This window comes from Asterias amurensis, chromosome 6, assembly GCF_032118995.1.
Source record: "Asterias amurensis chromosome 6, ASM3211899v1".
NCBI classification, from domain to species: domain Eukaryota; kingdom Metazoa; phylum Echinodermata; class Asteroidea; order Forcipulatida; family Asteriidae; genus Asterias; species Asterias amurensis.
This window is the reverse complement of record NC_092653.1, coordinates 25,581,109-25,609,018: the sequence shown is the minus strand read 5'-3', so window position 1 is coordinate 25,609,018 and position 27,910 is coordinate 25,581,109. Positions and strand designations below refer to the sequence as shown.

Genomic DNA, 27,910 nt, shown 5'->3' with positions numbered 1-27,910 from the left:
TGCGTATTTTCACACCTGTTTTTTATGAATTTTATTTAGTTTTTAGGTTATAGTGCCGCTGCATTTTTATGTACACATTTAATGCAAATTTTGTTAATGTTACAATTAAAACCATTTGTCAATAATGTTTTTGTAGTCAATACCTATAGTTTAATTTGAATTAAATTTTTCGTGTTTTTTAAAATTTAATATATGCACATTTCAGACAAAATATATATTCTTGATCATGACCTGCATGTTTTATTAAATCATTCTCAATAATTTAACAATCCAGTCATTAAAAGACTATAACTATCTAATTAACTACTTTAAACATCCTAAGAGGTTCTTTATTCTGATATAGGATTATTTCAGTCAACTATCTTATTAGTTACGATAACTTTGGAAACTTTCTCCCCACTAAATACATAAATACAAAACAGTGGATCAACCGGGGGGGGGGGGGGGGGGGGGGGGGGGGGGGCAGGGGGACCTGCAGCCCCTCTGCCTCCATTCTTGCCTAGCCCCGCCCGGTGAAATTAAAAATAAATATGCACTCACTTGATAAACAGCGCCCCCACCAAAAATTGTTTGTCATTATCCAACTTGCCTCCTCACCCCCCCCCCCCCCCCCCACAAATAAAAAACCCACAAAACTATTTTGATAACCAGCCAAAACATAACCGAATTAATAAGTAGGTTGCTGTTTTCATTGTGCCACATTATTGGTCTTTCATTGTTGACACTAAAGGAGCTTTTTGAAGGTTTTCAAAAAAAAAATCAGATAAATTTGAAATGTTGGAAGGTAACTTTTTGCTAGATCCCAACACTCATTGGTCAAAGGTGCTTGCTTTTTCATTAAAAATTTGATTCCTTTCGAATGCTATTCCTTTCTCTTCATCCTTGAGGAATTCAGCTGAATACCCGAAAGATTTTTCACTAAATCTAGCCTTCTTAAAGTCTTATTTAAAGCCACTGGACACTTAAATTAATAATTAGCATACAAATTTAATTGGTATGAGCAATGGAGAGCTGTTGTGAGAACCATTTTGAGAAACAGCTCCCTCCGGAGTAATGTTTGTTGAGAAAGGGAACATTCTCACTAAAAACAAACAAAAACTAAAGCCTTTTATTAAGCATCTGAAAGCACCTGAATTTGTACAAAAAGGGTGTTTTTTCTTTCATTATTCTTTTGCAACTTTGATGACCAATTGAGTCCAATTTTAACAGACTTATTATTTTGGAATACACCAAATGAGTATACTGGTCTTTGTGATTACCAAAGGTGTCCAGTGCCTTTAAAATTTCTCAATGGAACCTACATGTATGTAATGCTACACTAGTTTAAAACCCACCACCATAGCTACATTCAAATAGACCTTATGCATTGACGTCATCTACACAGCATCTTAGAGGAACAACAGTGACGAAACAATCAAGACGCACAGATTTGTACGCGCGGCGCACAGTATTGGCCAATGAACAATCTCCTTTTGAACTCTTGGTGAGGGCGCCCTACTGAAATGACGTCATGTGCATTAGGTCTATGTAAGCATTATGTGAAGAGATAATGATCTACGTCAAGTACTTCACTTATAAATACTAGTCTTGATTTCAAGGCTGTCTTGCACAATCCATTTGCCTGATAGTCCACGCATAGAGTCTGTAGGATGTACTTATTGGTCTGCCAACTGCATATTCATATTTTAACAGCCAATCAAGACACATTAACATTCAGCTATTAACATAACCACAACCCAATTTCATAGAGCTGCAAAAAGTACAAAAAAGTAGCTACATGTAAGCATAACAAAATTATGCTTGTACCAAAGGCTACCAGCCAAAATACCAAGTACAATTTGTGACTGGTATCTTGCTCATTTCTGCTTAGCAGAAAATTCTTAAGCAATATTTTCTGCAAAAATTTGGTCCAGTTGTTTTGAGGCTGTCTTTCTGACAGACTCCATGCGTGGATCAGTGTTCTACGTTTGTGTGGATGATGCGTGGACGGCAGGTGGTTGGACTCCAAGACAGCCTTGGATCAAGGCTACAGTACTTATTGGTCATTCCATTGACACAGTACAAGCATAAGAAAAAAAATGAAGAGGAGCTTACATAGATCTATGAGCTTCTATGAAGGGTGGGTCTTGAAATCCAGAATCAATGTCTTGATCCAGAATCAATGTTTTGTAATCGAGGATAAATGTTTTGTAATCCGTGATCCACAACGTTTTGTAAATCCAGAACCGATCTTGAAATCCAGTTTCAATGTCAAGTAATCCGGTAACCGAGTCTTCAAATCCGAGATAAATGTTTAGCAATCGAGGATCAATGTCTTGAAATCCAGTTTTAATGTCAAACAATCCAGTAACCGAGTCTTCAAATCCAAGATAAATGTTTTGCAATTGAGGATCAATGTCTTGAAATCCAGTTTCAATGTCAAACAATCCAGTAACCGAGTCTTCAAATCCAAGATAAATGTTTTGCAATCGAGGATCAATGTCTTCAAATCCAGATTCAATGTCTTGTTATCCGGTAACCGAGTCTTCTAATCCGAGATAAATGTCTTGTAATCCAGGATCAATGTCTTAAAATCCATGATCAATGTCTTCATCCAGGGTTAATGTTTTGTAATCCCAGGATTAATATCTTGAAATCCAGATTCCGTGTCTTCTAATCCAGGATTATTGTTTGGTAATCCCAAGATCAATGTCTTGAGATCAAAAATCAAATGTTTCAAATCGAGGTTCAGGGTCTTCCAATATCCAGAATGAGAGTCTTCAAATCCGTGATCAAAGAGTCTTCAAGTCCGAGATCGAAGTCTTGAAATCCACCGTCAAACTCTTTGAATCCAGGATCCACGGAATCTTCAAATCCAGGATCGATGTGTGGTATTCCAGGATCACAGTTGCTAATGATGAGCCAACGTCTTGATTCAAGCATCCTGAAAACAAGGAGAAGAAAAAAAACTGTAAATATCCTGAAATTACATCAATGTATCTGACCCTACATTTTACACTTAAAAAGGTGGACAAAAAGTTAAGAGCACCACTACTGAGCTAGTAGCCAAAAAAAGGCTACACTACTTTGGCGATGACAAGAGGATGATTCCAATAAGGAATCCACACTTAGTAATGGAATCACGTGTTCATGGAAACCGACTAAGAGGGAGACCAGTCAATTGTTAGGAAGACTGTGTGAAGTCAGACTGTCAAGTGAGAGGCCTGAGCTCAGAAGCCACCACATAGTTACCAGCTGGCGTGGACGGCTTAGTTTTAATATAATATAATAATAAATAATAAAGTATTATAGTCATAGTAATCGTAATATCTGACCATAACCTATAGTCTGTAGATCTCAAGGATCTAACGAAACGTAGGGTTGACAAAATAAGGAGACTGCCAACATAGGGCTAGATAGCTCAGTTGGTTGAGCGCAAGCATGTTAGTCTGGAGGTTGTTGGTTCAAATCCCGCTCAAGGAAAATTGTCCTTGTTCAACCCTGAAACATAGGGTTGCCGGAACATACAAAAGTTAACGGATCTCTGGGCAGTCATTTGAAACTGAAAGGGATGCAACATCAAGGGCATCACTTCATCTAAAATAAGCGCAACGTTCGTGTACGGTTAGAAACCATGGGTAAAGGCCGAGTCACACTGCAGCGATAACAAAAACGATAACGATCACGCTGCAAAGAGAACGCATTCTATTGGTTGAATTACTCCACACTCAATCAACCAATAGAATGCGTTGTCTTTGCAAGTGCTCATTATCGTTTTCATTATCGCTGCAGTGTGACTCGACCTTTATACCCACTTTTAAAATACTATAAATGCCTGATAAATGGAAAAAGATCTCTAAGCTTACCTGAAGTTTATGTGAGTGAAGAATCAGAAGTGTCACATGGTGTGTAGACTTCTGCAAGGCTAGATCCAAATCCATGATGTGCAGACCCTGCGTGTAGTAAGTAAATAACAAACAAACAAATAAGTACATGGGATTTGAGGCATTGGGTGCGTTCGTTTAGCTTCCCTGGGTCGACCCCGGTCTGCCCCGACACGTTCGAATAGCTTTGATGGGGCTCACCTGGGTCAGCCCCCAGTGCCCTGCTTGTGGAGTGGGTCACTTGGGGATGACCTGCGGTGCATGCCGTCACCGCGAGAGGGCGAGTGTGATCGTTCGATTAGCTCTTGTCAGGGGCTCACCCGAGTGAGCACTGCGGGGTCGACCCAGGGAAGCTAATCGAATGCACCCAGAGCTTGGTGAGATATCAATATATACATGTACATATTTGGTTTGCGCCAACACCATGTGTATATTTTAACTACCACAGAGTCATTTTTTCAGAATTAAGGAGACTTCTCTGCTACCGCAGAGTAGATTTTTGGAATTCGGGAGACTTCTCAGTTCTAAAAAGAACTTTCCTGCTTTTTAAATACTACCTGGGCAGAAGAACAAGTGATTCTCATATCAGTCATTGTACATGCATGTCGTAAAAGAAATTCTGGGAATGGACATTACTTTCTGTAGTGGTTTACATTTTTTCAAAATGACACTAAAACGAAGGAAAAAAGATGAAAGCCAATAGGAAATCCAATAGCATGTTTTTACTCACCATCTCAGCTAGTGACACCACAGGTTGCCATCACATCCTCAGCTAGTGACACCACAGGTTGCCATCACCATCTCAGCTAGAGACATCACAGGTTGCCGTGCACCATCCCCACAACACAGGTTGCCGTGCACCATCTTCAAGTAGTGACATCACAGGTTGCCGTGCACCATCTTAGGTTGTGACATCAAAGGTTGCCGTGCACCATCTCAGCTAGTGACACCACAGGTTGCCATCACCATCTCAGCTAGTGACACCACAGGTTGCCATCACCATCTCAGCTAGAGACATCACAGGTTGCCGTGCACCATCCCCACAACACAGGTTGCCGTGCACCATCTTCAAGTAGTGACATCACAGGTTGCCGTGCACCATCTTAGGTTGTGACATCAAAGGTTGCCGTGCACCATCTCAGCTAGTGACATCACAGGTTGCTGGCACCATCTTCAAGTAGTGACATCACAGGTTGCTGTGCACCATCTCAGCTAGTGACATCACAGGTTGCTGTGCACCATCCTAAGTAGTAAAATCTTCATGTTTCATTAATTACCTGAATTGAGATTCATGGTTTGCATGAATTTCAATAATCAAAAATCAAAATATTTCTCCATATTGATGTAAAATCCAGGAGTGCCACATACTGCGTTTTCAAGATAACTAATCTTTAACTCATCTTCAAATAAAACAAACAACTTGTTTGCAACAAAGTATTTATCACCATAGTAAAGTTGCACTTTAGATTTTTATTCTGGAATCAAAATTAGATATAACTTTCTCTATTAAAATACATAAAATTCAACAATACCAACTATATGTTTTTTGTGTTTTTTTGTGCGCATAGATATTTTTCATTTCCTGATTTCTTGCTTTACAAAGCTGGCACAGTAGAACATACATGTACCAGTACTTGTATGTTCCATTTAGACTTGTAACGGTTCCCGGGTAAGCATAATTAAATCTGCTCAGCTTATTTTTGAGTTCAAACAGCTCCATAAAATATGACCATGGTAAGAATTATTCCAAACTGACTGGAACCACATCTAAACAGTAGAACCAAAGTATAACATTTATAAATTAAATATATTACATGTTAATATTGCTTTACTGAAGTTCCATATGAAAAAGTTCAAGTTTGATATTATTAGTAGTCACACAAGCGTTAAAGGCAGTGGACACTATTGGTAATTGTCAAAGACTAGCCTTCACAGTTGGTGTATCTCAACATATGCATAAAATAACAAACCTGTGAAAATTTGAGCTCAATCGGTCATCGAACTTCGGAGATAATAATGAAAGAAAAAAACACCCTTGTCACACGTAGTTGTGTGCACTTAGATGGTTGATTTCGAGACCTCAAGTTCTAAACCTGAGGTCTCGAAATCAAATTCATGGAAAATACCTTCTTTCTCGAAAACTGTGGCACTTCAGAGGGAGCCGTTTCTCACAATGTTTTATACCATCAACCTCTCCCCATTACTTGTCACCAAGAAAGGTTTTATGCTAATAAATATTTTGAGTAATTACCAAGAATACGGAAAAATATCGCCCTTCTGCGTCTAATATCCAACAAGGATGAAGGCCGCTTACGGTATGGGATGCAGACGCGCTATATTTTTCTGTATTCTATGAGTACTCATGTGATATTGAATTCATCTTCAAGGAAACTTGATGCGTAGTTTAAAATAGCTTAATGCAGGGTTAGATATGGACCATTTAAGGTTACAGTCACAGTTTTGATGCGATGGGTTGACCAATCAGAATCAAGTTGCTTGAAGATAAGGATGAATATCATTCCCATTGGTGTTGCTATGGATCATCCAATTTTTGTGCGCTTAAAAATAATACAGATAAGAGATAATTACATTAAAATACCACTCTGATAATCACTTTTAGTATAATTAATAATGTAGAATAGATTTCTATAAATAATTAAATATATTACAACCATTAGAATCTCTTTACCTTACATCAATAATCCAATTTGATTGATAAATAGATCATCTTCGATTCAAATGTAAAGATTTTGAGGAAAAAAACAAATACAGACAATTTGGCAACATTTTATATCACCTCAAATTAAAGGGATTTTCTGCCATAAGTAAAATGGCACTCTTTGATCGCTTAGAAAAACTCATTGTTTCTGTTTTCAAACAATTTATTAATGCTAAGAATGTTCTTTTTCAGTAAGTTAAAAAATACGATCTCGTCTTTTCTTGTTGTATCTAAACAGAATTTAAAAGCTGACTTGATGTAAAATTGTTCACCCCCATATTTTGCCACTTGGAATGCTCCAATCTTTGAGAACATTGTATCTATTAACATGAACAATACCAAAAAGGCAAGTTGATTGTTAAAAGGGGGAAATTTTTAAAACCCTGAATTTTGTATGAACTAATGCCAAGTCTCAATGAAGTGTTTTCGGCAAAATGTAGTATTTATATCAGATTAAAAAACCCTGTCGGTAATAAAGGACATATAAATCTTTCGTAAAAATACACTTTCTATAGATTTCTATTATATAACTTTGATTAAACACTACACTCAATATTTTCATACAGATCTCTAATAAAATTGTACCTAAATGTTGAAATATTCCGATGAAAAAATACTGGACCTGCATCATTTATCCCCCCCGCCTTTTATTTTTTTATAAAACCACAATTTGTAATAATCAAATTTGACTAGCCAGCACCAAAGGAAGGCCCAAGGCAGATATATCATCAAAGACCACCTTCAAATATGTACATAAAAATACTTTAGATTAATTGTTATTGCTGGAAAGAGTAAAAGTATTGCAACAATTCTGAAAATTCTAAAATTCCGATACAATCAAACAGTTAATTGACCTACCAGACAACATTTGTTGCGGATTGACCACAATTTTATAAGTTTTTTTTTCCCCCGGCATTAAAATCTCCCTTTGTCATTAATTCTCTCATACATGTCTTAGTGCTAGCTAACAAACCTAGTTTGTGACCGGTCTTGTAAAAAGAGTCCTGGATCAGTAAACATTTCGAGCTTAAAGATGCTATGTCAGATTTTTGGCCGATTTGACCCCAAAATTTTGATTTAAAATTCAATAGGTATTTTGATGGGGGTCGAGAAAGTTACAAGCTTTCATTTGAGCCATTGCTCGAAAAAGTCCGCCAATTATTAGTAGCAGTGAAATAAAGTGCTCAAAATTAGTTTTTGTCGGGATCCCGACAACATATCACGTGACCGATTCTTATGTGTTTTATAAGAAACGTTTTAAATTTTTGTCATGTTCCTGACCATTAAAAGTAAAAGTTAAACTTTTTTTCGTTAGAGCAGGTGATACTCTTAGAAATACCATTCACTCCAAAAAATCTATTTTTTAATGTTTGGGGCCAAAAATCTGACATAGCATCTTTAAGCCCTATGGTTTTGTGGATTTTTTCCCTAAAATTCGAGCCCCGTAAATGAAAGATTATTTTGAGACAACACTATACAATAATTTCTAACACAGAGGTAGAGGGAGGCAATGGGGCAAATTTGAGTAGGAACCATTTTTCAACCACCAGTTAATATTCCATGGTTACCTACGCATGCAATACATGTACATCCTGCAGCCGATTTCACGAAATGCTAGGATTAATCTTATCTTGAGTTAGGACAAGTAATCTTATCTTGAGTTAGGACAAGTAACCCGTCCTAACTTAGGATGGGTTCAATGTGTCCTAACGTCTATGGATGCGGAACTTCACTCATCCTAAGTCCCAAGATTAATCCTAAGTTAGGAAGAGTTTGGTGAAATCGACAGCTGGGTACCAGCAGCCGATTTCACAAAACGCTAGGATTGATCCTAACTCGAGTTAGGATGAGTAACCCGTCCTAACTTAGGATGGGTTCAATGCGTCCTACACCTTTGGATACGGAATTTAAATCGTCCTAAGTACTAAGATTAATCCTAAGTTGGGAAGAGTTTGGTGAAATCAACGGCAGGCCAAATCGCCCAATGGTCGACTTTAGTCCCTCGCTCAAACTTGACCGAGGTGGTCTGGGTTAAGTGTGGAGGGAGGACCTTAGTGACGTCACAGTGAATTATTGACACTCAGCACCTTAATGTCATTGTCTGGTGGCATCACCTCGATCGTGTAGAATATCTTCTTACATCGCAACCAGCTGTAGTTGTTGTCAAATCTAAGAACATCTGTAGAATGTAAGTTCACAGGAAAGGTATTGGTGTAGGAAGAAACTTTTACAAATCATTAGTTAACTTGCAGGTACAACCATGTGAAAATCTCTTGTGTGGGAGTGTTGGCTCTGAAAAGAGCCAGTGTGGTCTTGACGTTTCGAACAGTATACTCTGCTCGTATTCAGGTATTCAGGAGAATGCGATACTACTGGCGGTGGTGGAGCTTAACTGGTAATGGTATCTTTCATTTTTCAGGTCTACATGGAGTTGGGTGACATGGCCGCACAGTCAAGCGCACTGGACTCAAGCTCTGGTATTCCTGATCAACAAAATGTTTGAGTCACAGTCTTGACATTTGTGTCCTTAAAGGCTGGGTTATACCAAACTAATGACTGCAGATTTTGCCTTGTTAACACTTACAAGGTGCTAGATAAATGAGAAGTTGAGATACTTACAAGTTCCCGTGTCTTCGCATCTTAGCCCTCCGGACTCTGGAACCATCTCACTATTCACCTTCTGGAGAGGTATAACTTCTACGAGTTCCACGCCCCTATCGCCCCGCCCTACTGATGACAACGATGATGAAGAGGATAATGAAGATGTTGATGAAGAGGAGTGGCTTCTTGTCTTATCCTGCCCCACCCCGTGCCCCGCCCTTTGACTGGCTGTTTGGCTCTCTGCTGTGGCTTGCTCCAGGTACACTCCAAAGCAGATATTGCACTTTTCTGTTTTGAACTCCCATCTGTGAGGACCAGGAAAACAAATGTAATCATGTAGGTTTTGAAGCATTGCATGGTGAGGTATCAATGGGGTGTCGTGGCTGAGTGGATGAGAGCACCGAACGCAAGCTCTGGTGCTTCTGTTCAGCAGAGTGAGGGTTTGAATCGCGGTCGTGACACTTGTGTCCCTGAGCAAGACACTTAACAAACAATGTTTCTCTCCACCCAGGGGTAATTGGGTACCTGTGAGGGCAGAGATGGTACTTTTGATTGGTTTAGCCGAGTAGAGCAAATAATTGTCACACAGGCTGTACACTCCCCTGGGAGCTGAGATGGTTTAAGGAATTATTAAAGGCCCAGTGACCAATGGTAATAATGATGGAAGCGCTTTGAGAAGCCCTCTGATGTGTATATGACCTTGATCGATAGTTATGTTCTTTTGAAAACTTGTCTCACTACATGTATATATTCTACTGGCGCAGAGCTTTTTCTGTTGGACCTCGGCAGAATTCTCTACTGCCGCGGAGTAGATTTTTGGAAATGGGGAGAATACTTTACTGCCGCGGATTAGATTGTTCAAAACATGGGAGAAAACTCTGCTGCCGCATAGTACATTTTTTGGAACTTCAGGAGACTTCTCAGTTCTAAAAAGTAACTTTCCTGCCTGGGTGGAAGGTAGGAAAATTGTTGGAACACTATTTTCGCCTAGTGGATCCAGAGGACTTCTTGCTATTACCTTTACTGTCGCAGAGTTAGTCCTTATTGCTTTGAGAAGTCTCCCGATTCCCCCCCCCCCCAAAAAAAAAAAAAAATACTCTACAACAAATTTGACTTTCTTAAATGATTTTTGTGGCCCATTATGCCAAACATGCAATTGTGGACATGTAGGTAAACTTGCAGAAAAAGAAGAAGAGGTTTCCCAAGAATTTCAACTTTAAAAAACTGGCTGACTTACTTTAAGACGGAGCCAGGCTTCTTAACACTATACCGGAGATCCAAATGGGAGCCATTTGCAACATAGATCACACTCATGCTGTCATAGTCAAATTGGTCACTCAGATAGTATGACCTCGGCACTTTACCGCCAAAACAAATCTAATTAGAAAAACATCAAAACAAAGAGAGAGCAGAGATTAAAGAACCTTCATGTCAAATATGTAAATTACACATCCTGAGATCGGTCTGATTCATACATCGCATGAAAGGTGAAAGAAAAGCAAATTTCTGATATGACAACTTGAAAAACCTTGCATGCTGTTTATTGCATCACCCAAATTCGCTTCTCAATAGACCAATCCATTAGGCTCCGCCCACGACGCACATGTGAGCAAGAACACGTGAGCCTCTCCAATGCCTTTCTGCACAACTCTGACGCGCGTGCCAAGCATACGCGCACGCATGTTGGACTTTATTTGTCGGACCTTCGTTGCATTGTGATTGGTCAATACACAATAGGGCGTAGCTTAAAGGAACACGTTGCCTTGGATCGGTCGAGTTGGTCTTTGACAAGCGTTTTTAACCGTTTATTATAAAATGCATATGGGTAAAAAGATGTTTTAAAAGTAGAATACAATGATCCACACAAACATGCCTCGAAATTGCACGGTTTTCCTTTTACCCTGTCGACTAACACGGTCGGCCATTATGGTAGTCAAATTATGGTTTCAACTGTTCCAAACATCAGAGTTGAAACCAACGGTTCTTTTCAGAACCACCCCAACTCATTAGAGATAGTCATTACATGGTGTTACCGCAAACCTTTTCATATCAAATTTCCACTGTGGAAAGTTTCAAATTCTACTTATGCAGTTACTCGTTCATGCTTGTTAAGTTGCCATTCAGCCTTTGAGAAAGACTCTGCTAAGGTCGTCAGGCCATTGACTATTTTTTGCCAATTTTGTTTGTGTGACTTCAACTCACCTTTGATTGGCACTTTGGATCATTGTCGCTATCCACAGCAGTACCTCCGTAATGTATCGGCACGTTCTCTTTACTAATAAGATTGAACAACTTATCATGGTAATGACCTGCAATGCAAACAGACAAAAATATAATAAAAATATAACTTCTGACTTCTAAATCTAAACAATGACTTTGTTAAGTTTCCAATTCCATAGACTGTGCAAGTCTATTCAAACTTCTAAGACCAATTTCGTCCCAACCATAGTTGTAAACCATTACACTGTGCTTTAAAGGAATAGGTCTCATACTTCAAATCGTAGCTCCACATACCTTGCAGGAAAAAACTACTGTGAGTTTAGATACACCCCTTTAATAGGGGTAGAATAAAGCGCTTTAAATAAGAACCAAGTATTAACATTATTATAGTGAGGTTTTTTTTTGCGCAATTCTGTTTCTTCAAATACCTTAGTTAAAGCCATTGGACACTTTCGAAACAGAAAACAAAAAAAAGTTCACTGATTTACAAATAACTTACAGGGTTAACAGAAGGTTATGGTCAAAGATTTCCCTTGAAATATTATTCCATGAAATGCTTTACTTTTTGAGAAAACATTAAAACAATTATCAATTCTCGATATCGAGAATGATAAATTTATTTTAAACACATGTCATGACACGGCGAAACGTGGGGAAACAATGGTGGGTTTTCCCGTTATTTTCTCCCGACTCCGATGACCGATTGAGCCTAAATTTTCACAGGTTTGTTATTTTATATATAAGTTGTGATACACGAAGTGTGGGCCTTTGGACAATACTGTTTACCGAAAGTGTCCAATGGCTTTAAACATACATACATGTATTGTCTGTGGATATAACAATTATATCATGGCTGTCAGGTTAGCATAGTGGCATGTATCTTTCATCGCCTTCTACATGTTCCTCTGTTACCACATTTCAAATCTCACTGGGGGCACTAATAGACGATCACTGACGTCACTCGAAACCATAACATGATTCGCGCGCATACCGCTGGGCAAAACTTTCGTGTTTTGGCAGCCAGCTAGAAAGTGTACACAATCTTACCACGACTACGCGTCTTTTTGCCCGGGGAAACATGACGTATACAGTGTTTTGTCAACAGAGGGCGGTTTGAATGTAAACATAGGTCACATCGTCTATATGGATTGGATTTTCAGCCCCTACCTGACTGCATGGTTTTTTGTATGGTATAGTTCTCAGGGGTTTTCCGTGTGTTGTGTAATGCACATAAAAGCTCACATTGCAATTTTCATAAAAAAGAGGGTTAGCCTTGTTGTTTCTGGCAGCATATGTAGCACGTGACCTTGAATACCTTTCAAGCTGTTGTATTATGAATGCTTCATCTCATAAATTCATAACCAATTTCCAGTAAAATTTGATAACTCAGCACCAGTATCTTTTGTGCATGTATTTTAATATTATTATTATTTAATACAAAGCGCCTGTATGTCACAGGTTAAAAGCATACATTGTAGTGGGTGTGATGTGTAAATGTTTAAACGCATACCAGCAACTTATGGATAGCGCTGGTACTGGACATAATGAAAATGACCTGAATTAAATTGGTCCGAATCGGCACGGAGCAATGGTATCACACTGCATATTTATAATTACTCCACATGGTGTAGTTGTAAGAAGACACAGGACCCAATTTCATAGAGCTGCTTAAAAGCACAAAAAGTAGCTAAGCTCAAACAATTGTGCTTACCAGCATAAGGTAACCAGCCAAAATACCATGTCATATGAACAGTTTAAGACTGGTATTCTACGTTTTTTTGGCACAGCAGAATAATGTTGGAAGCACTTTGAGATACGGGTATAAAGCGCTATAAAACCAATTATTATTATTATTATTATTATTATTTGTAAGCAAATTTTTATTCTGCTTAAGCTGCTTATGAAATTCATAGAGCTGATAAAGCACAAAAAAAATAGCTAAGCACAACAAAATCATGCTTACAAGATTAAGGCAACCAGCAAAAACAGCATTTGATATGTATCTGTTATCCTGCTCATTTTTGCTAAGCAGAAAGTTTTAAGCACAAATTGCTGCTTAAGCATCTCTATGAATTTGGGCCCAGAGTGCACTGCACTATAGGTACAGATTCAACACAATCCATAGCATCATAACCATTTCCATATTCTACTGGCATTAATCAAGTAATTTTAAACCAATATCCCAGGGCTATCAGATAATTGGCATTGCTGAAATAATCACAACTCCTTTAATAGCTAGCATCCCTAGCAACCAAATGGATACACATGTGCCGATTAATCATAGTACGATTATGCAGACTGGCATGAGAATACATTAAAGGGGATTTGATATCTTTCGTACGTACGTCAAGTTTTTGGCTATGCCATGAATCCCTACTCACTATGAATGAAGATTTATTAATAAGTGAGTGTATTCATATAGGTATTGCGCAGTATAAAAATCCATTATCATTATCAGGCATAATTTTTGGTCCTAGAAAAAAATGTAGAAAAATTTTAACAAGTATAAGGGCTGACCTACATGTACATGTACACATTTTAAAGTAGGCTTTAATTGAATTTTTTTCAGGCTGTTTAATCACAAGTTTTCTAAAGGGAAATTCCTATAATTTTTCCAAGGACAACAAAAAATTGGAAATCTTAAGTAGGAAGAATACTATGCCTGTATTTTTATGATTGATCGGTGAAGCACTTAGCCGTGTAGAAAAATTAGAGCGCGATGCAGCTTAAAGAAAAGACTCAAAATGTCTGTAAAGATGTCATTTGATATGGAACTATTTATATCAACTAGCTTGCGACTGTAGTCTACAAGCATGCCTCTGACACAAATTTTGTTCTCTGGTTTTATTTTGGTATTTATTATAATGCGTGAGTGTATCAGGTGTTGCACAATATAAATATACCTTATTATTATTATGACTGGTTGGTGAACCACTAAGCTGTGTAGAAAAATAAGAACACTTGACACAGCTCAAATCCAAAACCTAAGTTCCCTGTAAAGATGGCGTAGGTTTTGTTTTTTTTGGTTGCTACAGTACTGTCTGCAACACATGCCTCCGACACCAATAGCCAAATGAACTGCACTGCAACCTTTCTATATCTACCCTCAGATCAAACAACCTAATTGGATCATTCACCGTGAATCAAATTTGCCAATCTAATTTGGAACAGTCTTGTTTGGACTGGTCTTGAGTGAGAAGGACTGGGAAGGTACAGTTATTTTTAATTTTTTTTATGTAACCACTGCTTTTAAGGGGGCATTACTTGTACTGTACTGAAATACCTACTTAATATTCTTCATGTATGTTTCAAGAAACAACCACTAGAAAATAAATTGTGTATATTTGAGGGGGGTAAATATAAATAATAAAATAATAAAAGCGGCAATTTTTAATGCCCAGGGGTGTGATAAGCTGTTTAAAAACACCTATAAAGTGCTATTTAAAAACCGATTATTATTATTATTCCCCAGCTACCTGTCTGACCTCATCATCCACTCCGTTCCTCGTTCGCTCTCCACAGAGCATGGAACAATTCAAAACTCTGCTCAAATCCCATTTGTTTTCTATTGCCTACTGTTCAGTTTAATCCTTTTGTTTTCTTATTGTTAGTATATTTATTGTTAATTGGTTGCTTAATGTTTTGCCTTTTGTTTTGTTAAGCGCATTGGTATTTCTTTCAGTTATGAAATACGCTGTATAAGAATTAAATATTACTATCATTATTAAATGTATAACATTATCTGTATATACTCACTGTCTACGATGACTGCTTTAGCTGCTGTCTCTTCGCTTAGGAATGGTTTGATTAAATTGAATCCAACGGTGAACATCTTAGGAGCTGTGGATCAACAAAATTATCGATAAAGTAAAAGGATAACCCAACAAAGAGGAAGAATTAAAACATGAATCCATGTAACACATGAAAGCCTTGGCCCAATTTCATACTAAGCAGAAAATAATGATCAACAAATTTTGTTGCTAAGCAAAATATGAGCAGGGCACCAGTGGCAGCAATGTAAACTTTAAGGAATGTTGGCTGGTAACCTGTTTTTACTAAGCAAGGATTTTCCTGTGCTTTTTCAATGGCACCAGTGATAGAACATTTCTAGTCCAAATTGAAATGAATAACTTGCTATCAAGAAACCTGCAAAAAGGAATATCATCAGCCCTATCTACAAATGAGATTAGATAAGATGAGATAAAATAAGAAATTCTCAACTTACTGTTAATCACGAAAGCACATTTGAGAGATTCTGGATAATTAGCTTCCCATATTTTGATGACCTCATTGTAGAGATTAACAAAAGGTCGCCACAGATGGGAGAAGTTGACCTTATCGAGGTCAAAGACCAGCGTGTACATCTCAATCCTCCGTCCATGCTGCAGAAAATTTTTAAAAAATTATACAATTTTGTTATGCAAGTTCACCCCAAACAAGGCTAAAAGAGACTCTTGGTAAGAGGCTACAAGAAAAAAAACTATTTAAAAAGTATCAAATGGGAAAAAAGGTAGGAATTTATATTCCTCTTAAAACAGTCTAGATTGTAGGATGGAGGGAAACATGCACCAGGCAAGGTGTTCCAAAGAGATGCAGTACATGTACGTTGGAATGACTCTTTTTTCTACATCTCAGCAAAACCCTGAATAAGTCTGCAATATTTGTTCCTTTTATTTTTTTAAGCAAGCGGCCAAGATTGGTAATTTGGTCAACCGCACTTATATAGTTTCAACCCAAGTAGAATCTTTCTCTGGAAGTGTCGTGGCCGAGCAATTTAGAGCATCACATTCAAACTCTGGTGTTTCTGATCAGCAGAGTGTGGGTTTGAATCCCCAGCCGTGACACTTGTGTCCTTAAGCAAGACACTTAACCATTGTTTCGTCCTTCGGATGGGAAGTAAAGCTGTTGGCACCATGTGTTGTGTAACGCATGTAAAAGAACCCAGTGCTCTTTTGGAAAAGAGAAGGGGTTGGCCATGGTGTTGATGGCTGTGGCTGCTGTATGAGCCAGCACCAAAACCCTTATAAGGTGCTAAATATTTTGGTCTCAGAATTCATCACTGCAATAACCTATCTTTCTGATATTTTGTACGTACATACTAAGCGCCTTGAGTACCTTGTTTGGTAGATACATGCGCTATATAAGACTTTGATATTATTATTATTGTTATTGTTATTTCTCAAAGACTAAATAGTTGTTAATATTATTGTTAGCTGTGCTTTATACTATGACAGTTCTTAGATACCTTCTTAGACTGCTCTTTCAGGGCCTTCTGTATCCTCTCACACGCTAAGATCTTAAACTTCAAGAAGTCATTTCTTGTAACGGACATGACGATGCCTTTAGTGTCGATATGACCGTAAGGATCAAACCAAACTGGGGAGCCATCTCGAGCCTCTCCAAACAAACCACCCACAAAGTGCTTATCTAAGACCTGAAGGAAGTAAAATAAGGATGGGAAAAAAAATCTTAATTAATATTGATTTAGGTTTCACCCTTTGCATATGACGTCACACTCTCAAAAAGGAGGCAGATCATTGGACAATAGCTGTTCAGCGCATGACCTGAGCATACCTGTAGCATTTCGCGCTATGCAAGGGGGAGCTATTGATTTCTAACACAATACAGAACGCGTCTCCGAACAATGCGCATAACTTTGGGTGTCAACTCTTGTTTGTGCTTGTTTGTAATATGGTTTTGATACCTAAAAAATGACACCCAGGATAGGCACATGCGAGTACACTGCGCGTATTGCAAGGGGTCTGTACACCAAAGTCGGTCATCTAAAAACAACCAACTGTAGTGCATGCTTCAGGACCACTTTGGTAGCACATGAAGCATTTTTCAAACATTGATTTACAACTCCCAAGAAAATTATATGAACATTCAAATGTGGATGGATTCCCAGGTCAAAATTCCAGTTGAACCTAGTTAACTGGTGTCAACTGGTTCAACTGGATAGTGACCAAACTCATCCATTTTCCATATTAACCAACTGGTTTGGACTAGGTTTAACTGTGTTCAACTAGGTTGAAGTTATAAACCAGTTGGTTTCTGTCCATTTTCCATATTAAACCAACTGGTTGTAACTGTGTTTAACTAGTTTATCAACTGGTTTTCAACTAGTTCCAGTTAAACCCAGTTTAACTAGGTTCAACTGGAATTTTGACCTGGGTTATGTTCTTGGCGATAGACTGGAACTGGTTGCCTGTTAATTGCCTTGTGTGACAATGATGTTTGGTTTCACAGAAACCATACATTGCTTGCATTTGTTTCTTAATTTGAAGTGGTGCACCAGCTAGACAACTAAACCATTGCAAATTCTTCATGTCCAGCTACAGGCCTGATACTTCACAAAGGCAACGAAGGCGATTGCCTCCCTTGCCCCCTGGTCATTGCCTTGGTGCCCTTGAAATGCTACAGTAAAAATGTACAACGTCCTCAGTAGAAATTAACAACGTCCTCATAGGGTGCCCTTTACCAAAGAGAAATGCCTTGGTGCCCTTGCCTTTTCAAAAACAAAGCATACAGGCATGCAGCTAACACTAACTGCTTGTGTCTCAACTTTGTAGACTTAACAAAGGTATTCATTTGGTATTCGTTTTGTAATTAGGAAAAAAAGACAAAATCTGTGCCCAACTCAAATCGTAATAAACTCTGCTCCCTTTCCCAGTTCAACAAACTTTTTCTTTGATACATGTATCTGAACAATATGCTTCCACCTATACCGTACCAGCACATTCTGAAGTTCATGGTAGAAAGATTTATTTCCGCAATATAAGAAAGTTCACAGTAAATTAATATTAAAAACATAACACACTCAATCCTTGAGTTTATGGATTTAAACTTTTTAATGGTACCTGGTTTCATTGCTTCCTGTTACTGGTTGAATTAGGTTCTGAATCAACGAGTCATAGTTTATGACACTATGTTTAGTTCTCTAATTTTTGCTGGTTGGTTTTTTGGCAGCCGTAGGATTTGAAGATTGTTCAGGGTAGAAATACCACAGGTAATGAGGAACTGTGATTGTGCAAAACTGTAAAGTTATATTTTGAAAATGAGAAGTGGTCTTCTTTGGGTTAAGAGAGGAAATATTCTGAAACTCTAAGGAGCTATATCTCATACAGTTTTGATACCTTTTGTAGATCTGGGGTACTTATTCTTACCTCTGGTGGGGTCCATTGGTTAGCGAGGTAATCAACATCCCAACGTTTCCGAAACTCAAAATGCTGAAGAGAAAGACAAGAAAAAAAGAGAGGAATGTAATCAAACAAACAAAGAACATTGATCCAAGTCAAACCCTTTAATTTTGATAGTTGTGTATTCTTTGAGCTCAATCAGTCATCGAACTTGCGAGATAACATTGAAAGAAAAAACACCCTTGTCACACAAAGTTGTGTGCGTTTAGATGCTTGATTCTGAGACCTCAAGTTCTAAATCTGAGGTCTCGAAATCAAATTCGTGGAAAATTACTTCTTTCTCAAAAACTATGGCACTTCAGAGGGAGCCGTTTCTCACAATGTTTTATACCATCAACCTCTCCACATTACTCGTCACTAAGAAAGGTTTTATGCTAATAATTATTTTGAGTAATTACCAATAGTGTCCACTGCCTTTAAACGTGGTATGCTAATTCATGCTAGTTAAAACTAAGTTTAGGACCTGCAAGACGGGAATAAAGCTACTACTGTACCAGCCAAAATATCATGCCACACCATCCGTATCCTGACCATTTTTGCTTAGGGGGAATTTTCTGCTTCAGCAGCTCTACATCACTTTAACACACATGTAGCTAAGCACAAAACAATATTGCTCACCAGAAGCTGGGGTACCAGCCAAAATAACATCACAAATCACCTGTGACTGGTTTTCTGCTTTATTTGTTTTTCGTTTTTATTAATAATTTACACTTTTGTCTTTTTATGCAGCTCTATAAAATTGGGCTTATTGAAAACAAAACAGTTTGTTCACCCCTTCAACAAACTGGCTTTAAATTCGTACCAAATCATCGCTTGATACCAAGAAAGCTTTTAAATGCTAACAATTGTTTTGAGTAAAATTACCAATAGTGTCCAGCACCTACATTAAACACCAGCAAAATTCTCTTTAAAGTGCCGTGAAAACACATGGTGTAATAAGGTCAGCACTACACGCTAAATTATCCTTTATACTATTCCAACCGTAGACCTTGCATTATTTATATGAAAAGTCCTTCCTTCCAAGCATAAAATATAATAACGATCTTCCCCGCTTTTTTTCTATTATTAACAATTGATTGTTTTCATAAACAGCTACCACTGCGTGAAAGGACAATCAGCAAATGGAGCTTGCACAGGCGATTGAATTCACACATCGGCAGGCAAGGTTATTGGGTCCCTACAGTAAGTACATTGTACATTTGATAGTACACACAACGGAACATAAAACCAACGTCAGCTGGAAAGGTTTCATAACTGAATGAGGCTAACATTGCTCCAATTACGAGGATGTGAATTAAAGGGAAGAATCTGGAACTGCGTTTTCCAATTGAGTAACAATAAATTACTGTGTAATATCTTGATCGAACACAAATTATATTCAAAATAAAGCGTTAATTTATTAGACAAATTAGATGAATCTTCTTTAATTTTATGTTTTTTTTTTCTTCAAATAATCATTTTCTTAGGCCTGTATGTTTACAGTGTGCAGAGGTTTTTCTTCTTCTCATTTTGATTGCAGGCCTGTATGCTTTGTTTTTGAAAGGGCAAGGACACCGAGGCATTTTCTCCTTGGTAAAGGGCACACTATGTGGAAAGTGTAAATTTCTACTGGGAGCATTTCAAGGGCACCAAGACAATGTCCAGGGGGCGTGAAGTATCAGGCCAGTGAAAGATAGAAAGCTGATTAAGAACACTAAACTCAAGCTCTGGTGTTTCTGATCAGCAGAGTGTGGGTTCGAGTCCCAGTCGTGACACTTGTGTCCCTGAGCAAGACACTTAACTATAATTGCTTCTCTCCACCCAGGTATAAATGGGTACCTGTGAGGGCAGAAATGGTTCTTGTGGTTGGTTGAGCTTTGTGCGCTACATATTTGGCAGCACAGGCTGTATACTCCCCAGGGAGCTGAGATGGTTTAAGGAATGAAATGGCCCAGTGATCAGGGTAATAATGCTGGAAGCGCTTGAGACATATAAAAACCGAAGATTATTATTAATTTTATGTACTGCAGCGTGTAAAATATTTGCCATTGTTTGTGGCGACATTGGGATCTTTATGATTGATGTAGTAATAGTAGTATATCAATGGCAATGGATCACCTGTCAGAATATATCAATTTGGTTCTACGTATTCATTCACTATTTTCAAGCAAATTGCCGTCAACAAGCATGCTGCTGACGTTTACTCATGGATTTTAAATATGTAGTACAGGCAAGTATGTAGATGGTTCACCATGAAGACTGTGTGTATCCAATGGGAGACTTTTAGCCGCCCAGTTTCACAGTTTGCGCATGCTCAGACCTACGCGTGCAATACTGAGCATGCGCGCCCGCAAAAAAAGGACCAGCGTCTCAAAAGTCTCCTATTAGATTGATTGGCAATCTACTCTGCGGAAGTAGAACATAGAAAGACAGTTCTCTAAAGAACAAACTCAACCTGGCAAGTAGATACACACATGGCGTTACCGCAAACCAAATATATATTGATACCTCACCATGCAATGCCTCAAATCCTATAAGCTGAAAATTGCTTTCTATTAATGAGCGAGTTATGGCTGGTTGACCAGAGCTGATTAAGACTTAACCATATAGTCAATCTTGTTGTCAGTTGAATGCTTCGACTCGCTGGTTTAATTGGATCAACCTAGCCCTGAAGCATTGTTTCTCAGTTATGTCCCAATGAATGGGTAGTTTAATGATAACAGAATGTTTTGTTCAATGTGACAATAAAAGTATTTGCAGTGAGATACTTCATAAATGCGCTGGAAAGGTTGAGAGAAAAAAAATTGAAATTGATGTGCACTCAGTTTCCTTCAAATGAAACAGTTTAGAAATATTTATAAATAAAACTGTGTTCTCATTTTATTCTCGTCTCTTTTCATTTTGATTCTGGTTTTGTAAATTAAATCCTGGCCCAGTGAAGATTCTAAGCTACAAGTTCTGCCATCTAGGATTTCTCCCTAAACTCAAGCCCGGAGACTACTACGTGTCCATGTACAGACATTGATTGACCATTAGACACCCTTGCAGGCCTGTATGCTTTGACTTTGAAAGGGCATAGAGAACCAAGGCATTTTCTCCATGGAAAAGTTATGAGGAAATTGTAAATTTCTACTGGATTTCAAGGGCACCAAGGCATTGACCAGGAGGCATTGAGGCAATCGCCTTCATTGCCTCCATGAAGTATCAGGCCTACCCTTATACCTCCAACTGATATTAACATTTGTAGACACTGTTATAAAATGTACAACTTTATCAATATTGAGTAAGTACATCTTTCAAATTAAAGACATTGGACACTATTGGTAATTGTCAAAGACCAGTCTTCTCAATTGGTGTTATAGGCCTATACATCTCAACATTATATGCATAAAATAACAAACCTGTGAAAATTTGAGCTCAATTAGTCCTCAAAGCTGTTAGATAACTATAAAAGAAAAACACCCTTGTCACACGAAGTTGTCTGCTTTCAGATGCTTGATTTCAAAATTCTGAGGTCTCAAAATCAAATTCAAGGAGAATTACTTCTATCTCAAAAACTACGTTACTTCAGAGGAAGACGTTTCTCACAATGTTGTATACTATCAACAGCTCTCCATTCTTCGTTACCAAGTAAGGTTTTATGCTAACAATTATTTTGAGTAATTACCAATAGTGTCCAGTGCATTTAAGGCCAGGTACCACTGAGTCTACTCCACATTACTTTCCTTAATTTGATGTCTGTATCAATGTAACGGCCTCAGAACAGCACTATTCATTTCAAATTAGACAAACTTTAATTGTGTTAATTATGTACTAATAGCGTCTGGTTAGTAGGCTAACCTTGAGAGCTAATGGGAAATTGGGGGGGGGGGAATAAATTCACAACCCGCTAGTAATTAGTTATACAATGTAATACTGTAGTGCTGCGGACTGGAAGGTTATTTCGTTATCACGCTTGTCTACCTTTGCAGAATCTTCGCTGCGTCTTATTTATTATAAATCACACTCCTCAATGTCTCACTCTCGATCCGTAGAATTGATTTTTTTCCCCCCTTCTCCCGCTTGGGAAATGTCAACTGTTACGTCCGCGACATGTTAGTAATGAATTTAACAAATGCAGGGCGGCCAACGTTTCCGGTCCATGTGAAAGCGGCAATAAAGGATGGCCTTTTGTAATTATAACAGAGCTGCACACATTTGCATTTTGTACAGTAATCAAGGAGATATATTATTTAATTTGCGATCACACCATGTGTGTGTCTACTTGCCAGATAGATTTTGTTCTTCTAGGCACTGTCTTGCTTTAAATATTCAACTATCGCGGAGTAGATTTTCGGATTTCTTCCAGGAGACTTCTCAGTTCTGAAAAGTTGAAACTTCACTACCATGGAGTGAGTTCTTAATTGGTCTCAAACAGGGAGATATTTAGAAATTACATTCAACATAATAGGGAAAAAGTTTTCACAATCAGGAAGATTTTGTAAACTTTCCTCAGACCATGGAAATATTTGTTGATTTTCAGGGAGCTTTCTGCAGAATCAGGGCAGCTCTGAATTATACTACAGAAAAATAACAAAATTAGTTTTTAACCCATAGACTATGTCTACTAAGCTTATAAAATAATATAAACAAAAACACTTGAGCCTGAGCACAAACACACAAAACCAAAGATTGTAAAAGCCTACGTAAATTGAGGTGTTGAAAAAAACATTTAATATTTCCACTTACATGTATCTACCCCGACTATTTTATACTATACTACAGAAAATAAGAAATTAATTTTTAACCCAGTAGGCGACATAATTTAATAGTCAATCAAGCTTATAAAATCATATAAACAAAAAACACTCAAGCCTGAGAACAACTGCACACACCAAAGATCAAACACAGTTAATGATACAGTCCATCAGTGTTGTAACCACAGTGGGCGGTGCCAGGCGGGCCAGCTGAGCAAAATACACTGTGCTACCCCACGCAGTATTCCAACCCCCCCCCCCCCCCCACACCCGATTGCACTTCAGCAATGATGGCCCCATATCTAAACATGGATAGTTTGGGTGGCCTTAATTTGAATTAGAACCCTTCACTAAAATTGGGCTATAGCTACCACAGTGCAGTCCTTAACTTTGCGATTGGTCAAAACATGGAAGTAGGATAAGGTCAAAACGATGTTAATTGAATTATTGGAAGAAAAAACCCCACGAAAAAAACAGAAAGGCAGCTCCGAACAAAGGCAATGACTAAATAGGGAGACCGCCAACATAGGGCTAGATAACTGTTTGTGGAGCACCGGCACGTCAATCCGGAGGTCGTTGGTTTGAATCCCGCTCTTAGTAAATTTTTCTTGTTATTCGGAGGTCTTTGGTTCGAATCCCACTCTTACATGTAGTCAATTTTTCTTTTTAATCCGGAGGTCTTTAGTTCAAATCCCACTTTTAGTAAATTTTTCTTGTAATTCGGAGGTCTTCGGTTCGAATCCCACTCTTACATGTAGTCAAGATTACTTGTTAAACCGGAGGTAATGGTTCGAATCCCATTCTTAGTCAATTGTTCTTGTTAATCCGGAGGTCTTTGGTTCGAATCCCACTCTTAGTCATTATTTCTTGTTATTCTGGAGGTCTTTGGTTCGAATCCCATTCTTACATGTAGTCAATATTTATTGTTAAACCGGAGGTCTTTGGTGAGAATCCCACTCTTAGTCAATTGTTCTTGATAATCCGGAGGTTTTTGGTTCGAGTTCAATTCTTGGTCAATTTTTGTTTGTTCAACCCCAAAAAGGAAATGTTTCTGATACACTTACTTTGCTATTAATTTTTTTAGCATTTCAGAATGACTCTGCTTGGGTTTAAACACAGATTTATACTCACATCTCTGATCATCTTTTCCGATTTCTTGAGGTCAAACTTCCGAGCTGTAAACATAAAATAAAGAGGAACTTAAAGATTTCAAATCCATTAAGTTTAATGTTTTATATTTATTATTCAGGGCATAACAACACATCTTCAGGTTATTCTATCAAGTTCATTTAAAATAATCAGTAAAAGACTTTTTTAAGAACACAGTTATAATTTGGTTGGAGGTAACACCATGTATGTATCTACTTGCCAGGTAGAGTTTGTTCTTAAGAACTGTCTTTCTTTTAAGTTCTACCGCAGAGTAGATTTATCGGATGGTTCGGGAGACTTCTCAGTTCTGAAATAGCTGTCCTGCTTATATTAACTATTACCTGGGTGGATGATATCGAAATTGGCTTGGACTACTACTTTAGCTTATAGGATCTTAACTAACTGCATTACCGCGGAGGCAGTTCTTGAATTGGTCTCAACACTTCAACTAGCTTGCTCTAGTCATCGTCAGGAGACTGGTCTCCCAAACTACCCTCCCTAACTATAAATACTAACATGACTAACAGACAATTTAAGTTGGCACAGTGGCCATGTGAGTTAATTAAAAACTGCTTGCCTGGTTGGCAAAGTGATCAATTTTTGTAACAGTTGATTTCATTGTTCTTCGGCTGACGAAAAACAAACTTGTTGGGTTTCTGTCAACCTGAGAAATTGCCCAACAGACTCAATTTTGTTTTCTTCAGATAGTGTGCACAAGTAATGATACTAAGGAAAAAAAATAAGGGGCTCGGTTGCAACAGTGCTGGCTTGTTAAGCATAGGTTCAAATCATACAATAGTAAATTTTTCTTTGCTCAACCCTGAATTTATTAAAATTTACCCAGTCAGTTTTTTTGCTTGATCCATGTGAAGACTAATATTTTTCATATTTGGAAGTGTCGTGGCAGAGCGGTTAAGAGCACATATGCTGATGTTTCTGATCAGCAGAGTGTGGGTTCCAATCCCCAGCCATGACACTTGTGTCCGTAAGCAAGACACTTAACCATTGCTTCATCCTTCAGATGGGACGAAATTGAGCCATTGGTCCCATGTGTTATGTAATGGATGCAAAAGAACCCAGTGCACTTGTCGAAAAGGGGTTCGCCCCGGTGTTCCTCGCTGTAGCACCTTGTAAACCCTTATAAGGTGCTAAATAATTGGGTCTCAGAATTCATCACTGCAATAACCTATCTTTCTGAAAAATTGTATACATAATGTACATACTCAGCGCCTTGAGTAACTTGTTTGGTAGATACATGTGTTATATATCAGACTTTGATATTATTAAGGGGAGGGGTGTAGTTTGTGCACTTACAAGATCAATATTGAAACAATGATGTAGCCTTTACACTAATAAAGAAAAATCATTTGTGCAAACATACTTCTCACTGTGTAAAAATGTAGAGTACCAGAACAGACTCCTACTGTATAGATACAGGTACTGTGTTATGATAACATTATTCCTTCAACTCTATAGTGTAGCTCACAATAAAAAAGATTACATAATACTGTAGACAGCTATTTGTTCTCATTATGTGGGATATCTTCCGGTCAAATTAAAAGATTAAGTAGTGCCCCTTCCATCAGCACTTGTTTATTATAACTTCTGAAATATTGATTTCTTTAGAATATCGTGGGATATCTTAAAACCACTTCCCGCAAATTAAAAGATGTAGTGCCTCTGCCAGCAGTATTATTTTGTTTTAAACTATTTCTGAGACGTCAGTCTTTTGTTGAAAGTGTAGATTATTTTTACGAAGCTACACTTCGTTACGTAGTTATTTCAGGTTTGTTATTCAGGTTGTATCGTTACCTGGGTGTGATCCCTGGCTACACGGCTGTTTGCGGTTTAATGGCTTCTGACAGGCACCCCCGAACAAAGATATTGACTAAATAGGGAGACCGCCAACATAGGGCTAGATAGCTCAGTTGGTAGAGCCCCAGCATGTTAAACTGGAGGTCGTTTGTTCAAATCCCGCTCTAGTAAATTTTTCTTTGTTCAACCTAAAATCAGTTTAAAGAAAATACATTATGAGAAGCCATCATCTAAGTCAAGAGTTTTTTTTCAGATGGGCTCCGACAGAAAATATCTGTTGTTGTTCTTGTCATAAGCGAAGTGGATTTTTTTAAACCTTACCTCGAAGAAACCTGAGTAGGTAGTAATCATCATGTTCCACCAGCAGAACATCAGATAAATTAGTGCGGAACTGCAAAGAAAAATTATAAAACTTCAATGTAATTAAATTTGTAAGCGAGGAAGGCCTCTCACAGAACCAACAAAGTTGACCTTTAGCAATAATTGACAATACAGTGTAAATTTTACATGGAAAGAAGCCTTGAAACTGAAGGTCAAATGGTTTATTATCTGCAGGCCTAAAATTTCATCTTTTATGCAAGGTAAGATTTCATAAATTTGAAGAGGTAGGAGAAGGCCAAGTGGGATTGAAACAGTTTTTATTTTGGCATGTACGTTTAGACTAGGCGTACCAACAAGGCCAATAGCTTCAAGGTGTAAGTTACCCTAAATGAAAAAAAATTAAGATAAAACCTCGGCAAAATAATTGTATTTCTAAAGTCATACAAAACTGTTCTTGTAAACAGAAAGTCAACAAGTTTTCTCTTTTATCGGAGAGCCCGGGATTTTTTTTGTACAAGGTCAATCTTCTTGAATTTGAAAATAATAAATAATTGTAATTCTGCTTTTAAAGCCATTGGACCCTTTCGGTTCAGAAAAAAAAATTAAAGTTCACAGATTTACAAATAACTTACAGGGTTTACAAAGACTTCTCTTGAAATATTATTCGATGAAATGCTTTACTTTTTGAGAAAACAGCAAAACAATATAAATTCTCGTTAACGAGATTTACGGATTTATTTTAAACACATGTCGTGACACGGCCAAACACGCGGAAACAAGGGTGGGTTTTTCCAGTGTTTTCTCCCGACTCCGATGACCGATTGAGCCTAAATTTTCACAGGTTTGTAATTTGATATAGAAGTTATGGTACACAAAGTGTGGGCCTTGGGTAACACTGTTTACCGAAAGGGTCCAATGGCTTTAAATCCATGGGACAATTTTGGTCAACAGTATTGTCCAAGGCCCAAACTTTGTGTATCACAACGTATAAAATAAACCTGTGAAAATTTAGGCTCAATTTGTCATCGGAGTCGTGTCATGACATGTGTTTAAAATAAATCTGTAATTCTCGCTATCAAGAATTGATATTGTTCTGTTTTCTCAAAGAGTACAGCATTTCATGGAATAATAAGAGAAGTCTTTCACCATAACCTTCTGTAAACCCTGTAAGTTATTTGTAAATCTGTGAACTTAAAAAAAATATTTCATTTAATCATCGAAGGAGAGGGCTAACCCAGGTCGAAATTCCAGTTGAACCTAGTTAACTGGAACACAGTTAAAACCAGTTGGTTTAATATTGACAATGGA

General features: G+C 37.9%; 1 protein-coding gene across 4 annotated transcripts in view; it reads right to left on the bottom strand.

Annotated features, from left to right (window-relative positions):
* Window positions 1–470: 470 nt before the first annotated feature.
* LOC139938566 (SEC14-like protein 3) overlaps window positions 471–27,910 on the bottom strand; it is a 29,918-nt gene continuing 2,478 nt past the window's right edge. For 3 of the 4 annotated variants that reach the window (XM_071934140.1, XM_071934141.1, XM_071934142.1), the window contains exons 4-15: window positions 26,603–26,672; window positions 24,449–24,492; window positions 18,570–18,632; window positions 16,649–16,837; window positions 15,629–15,785; window positions 15,160–15,243; window positions 11,386–11,492; window positions 10,421–10,560; window positions 9,202–9,488; window positions 4,594–8,761; window positions 3,846–3,932; window positions 473–2,923 (exon numbers count right to left, since the gene is read on the bottom strand). In XM_071934140.1, the coding sequence (XP_071790241.1) occupies window positions 8,643–8,761; window positions 9,202–9,488; window positions 10,421–10,560; window positions 11,386–11,492; window positions 15,160–15,243; window positions 15,629–15,785; window positions 16,649–16,837; window positions 18,570–18,632; window positions 24,449–24,492; window positions 26,603–26,672 (1,260 nt within the window). In that variant the 3' untranslated portion in view covers window positions 473–2,923; window positions 3,846–3,932; window positions 4,594–8,642. Of the gene's footprint in view, window positions 2,924–3,845; window positions 3,933–4,593; window positions 8,762–9,201; window positions 9,489–10,420; window positions 10,561–11,385; window positions 11,493–15,159; window positions 15,244–15,628; window positions 15,786–16,648; window positions 16,838–18,569; window positions 18,633–24,448; window positions 24,493–26,602; window positions 26,673–27,910 lie in introns of all 4 variants that reach the window. The other variant, XM_071934143.1, reaches the window with a different exon arrangement.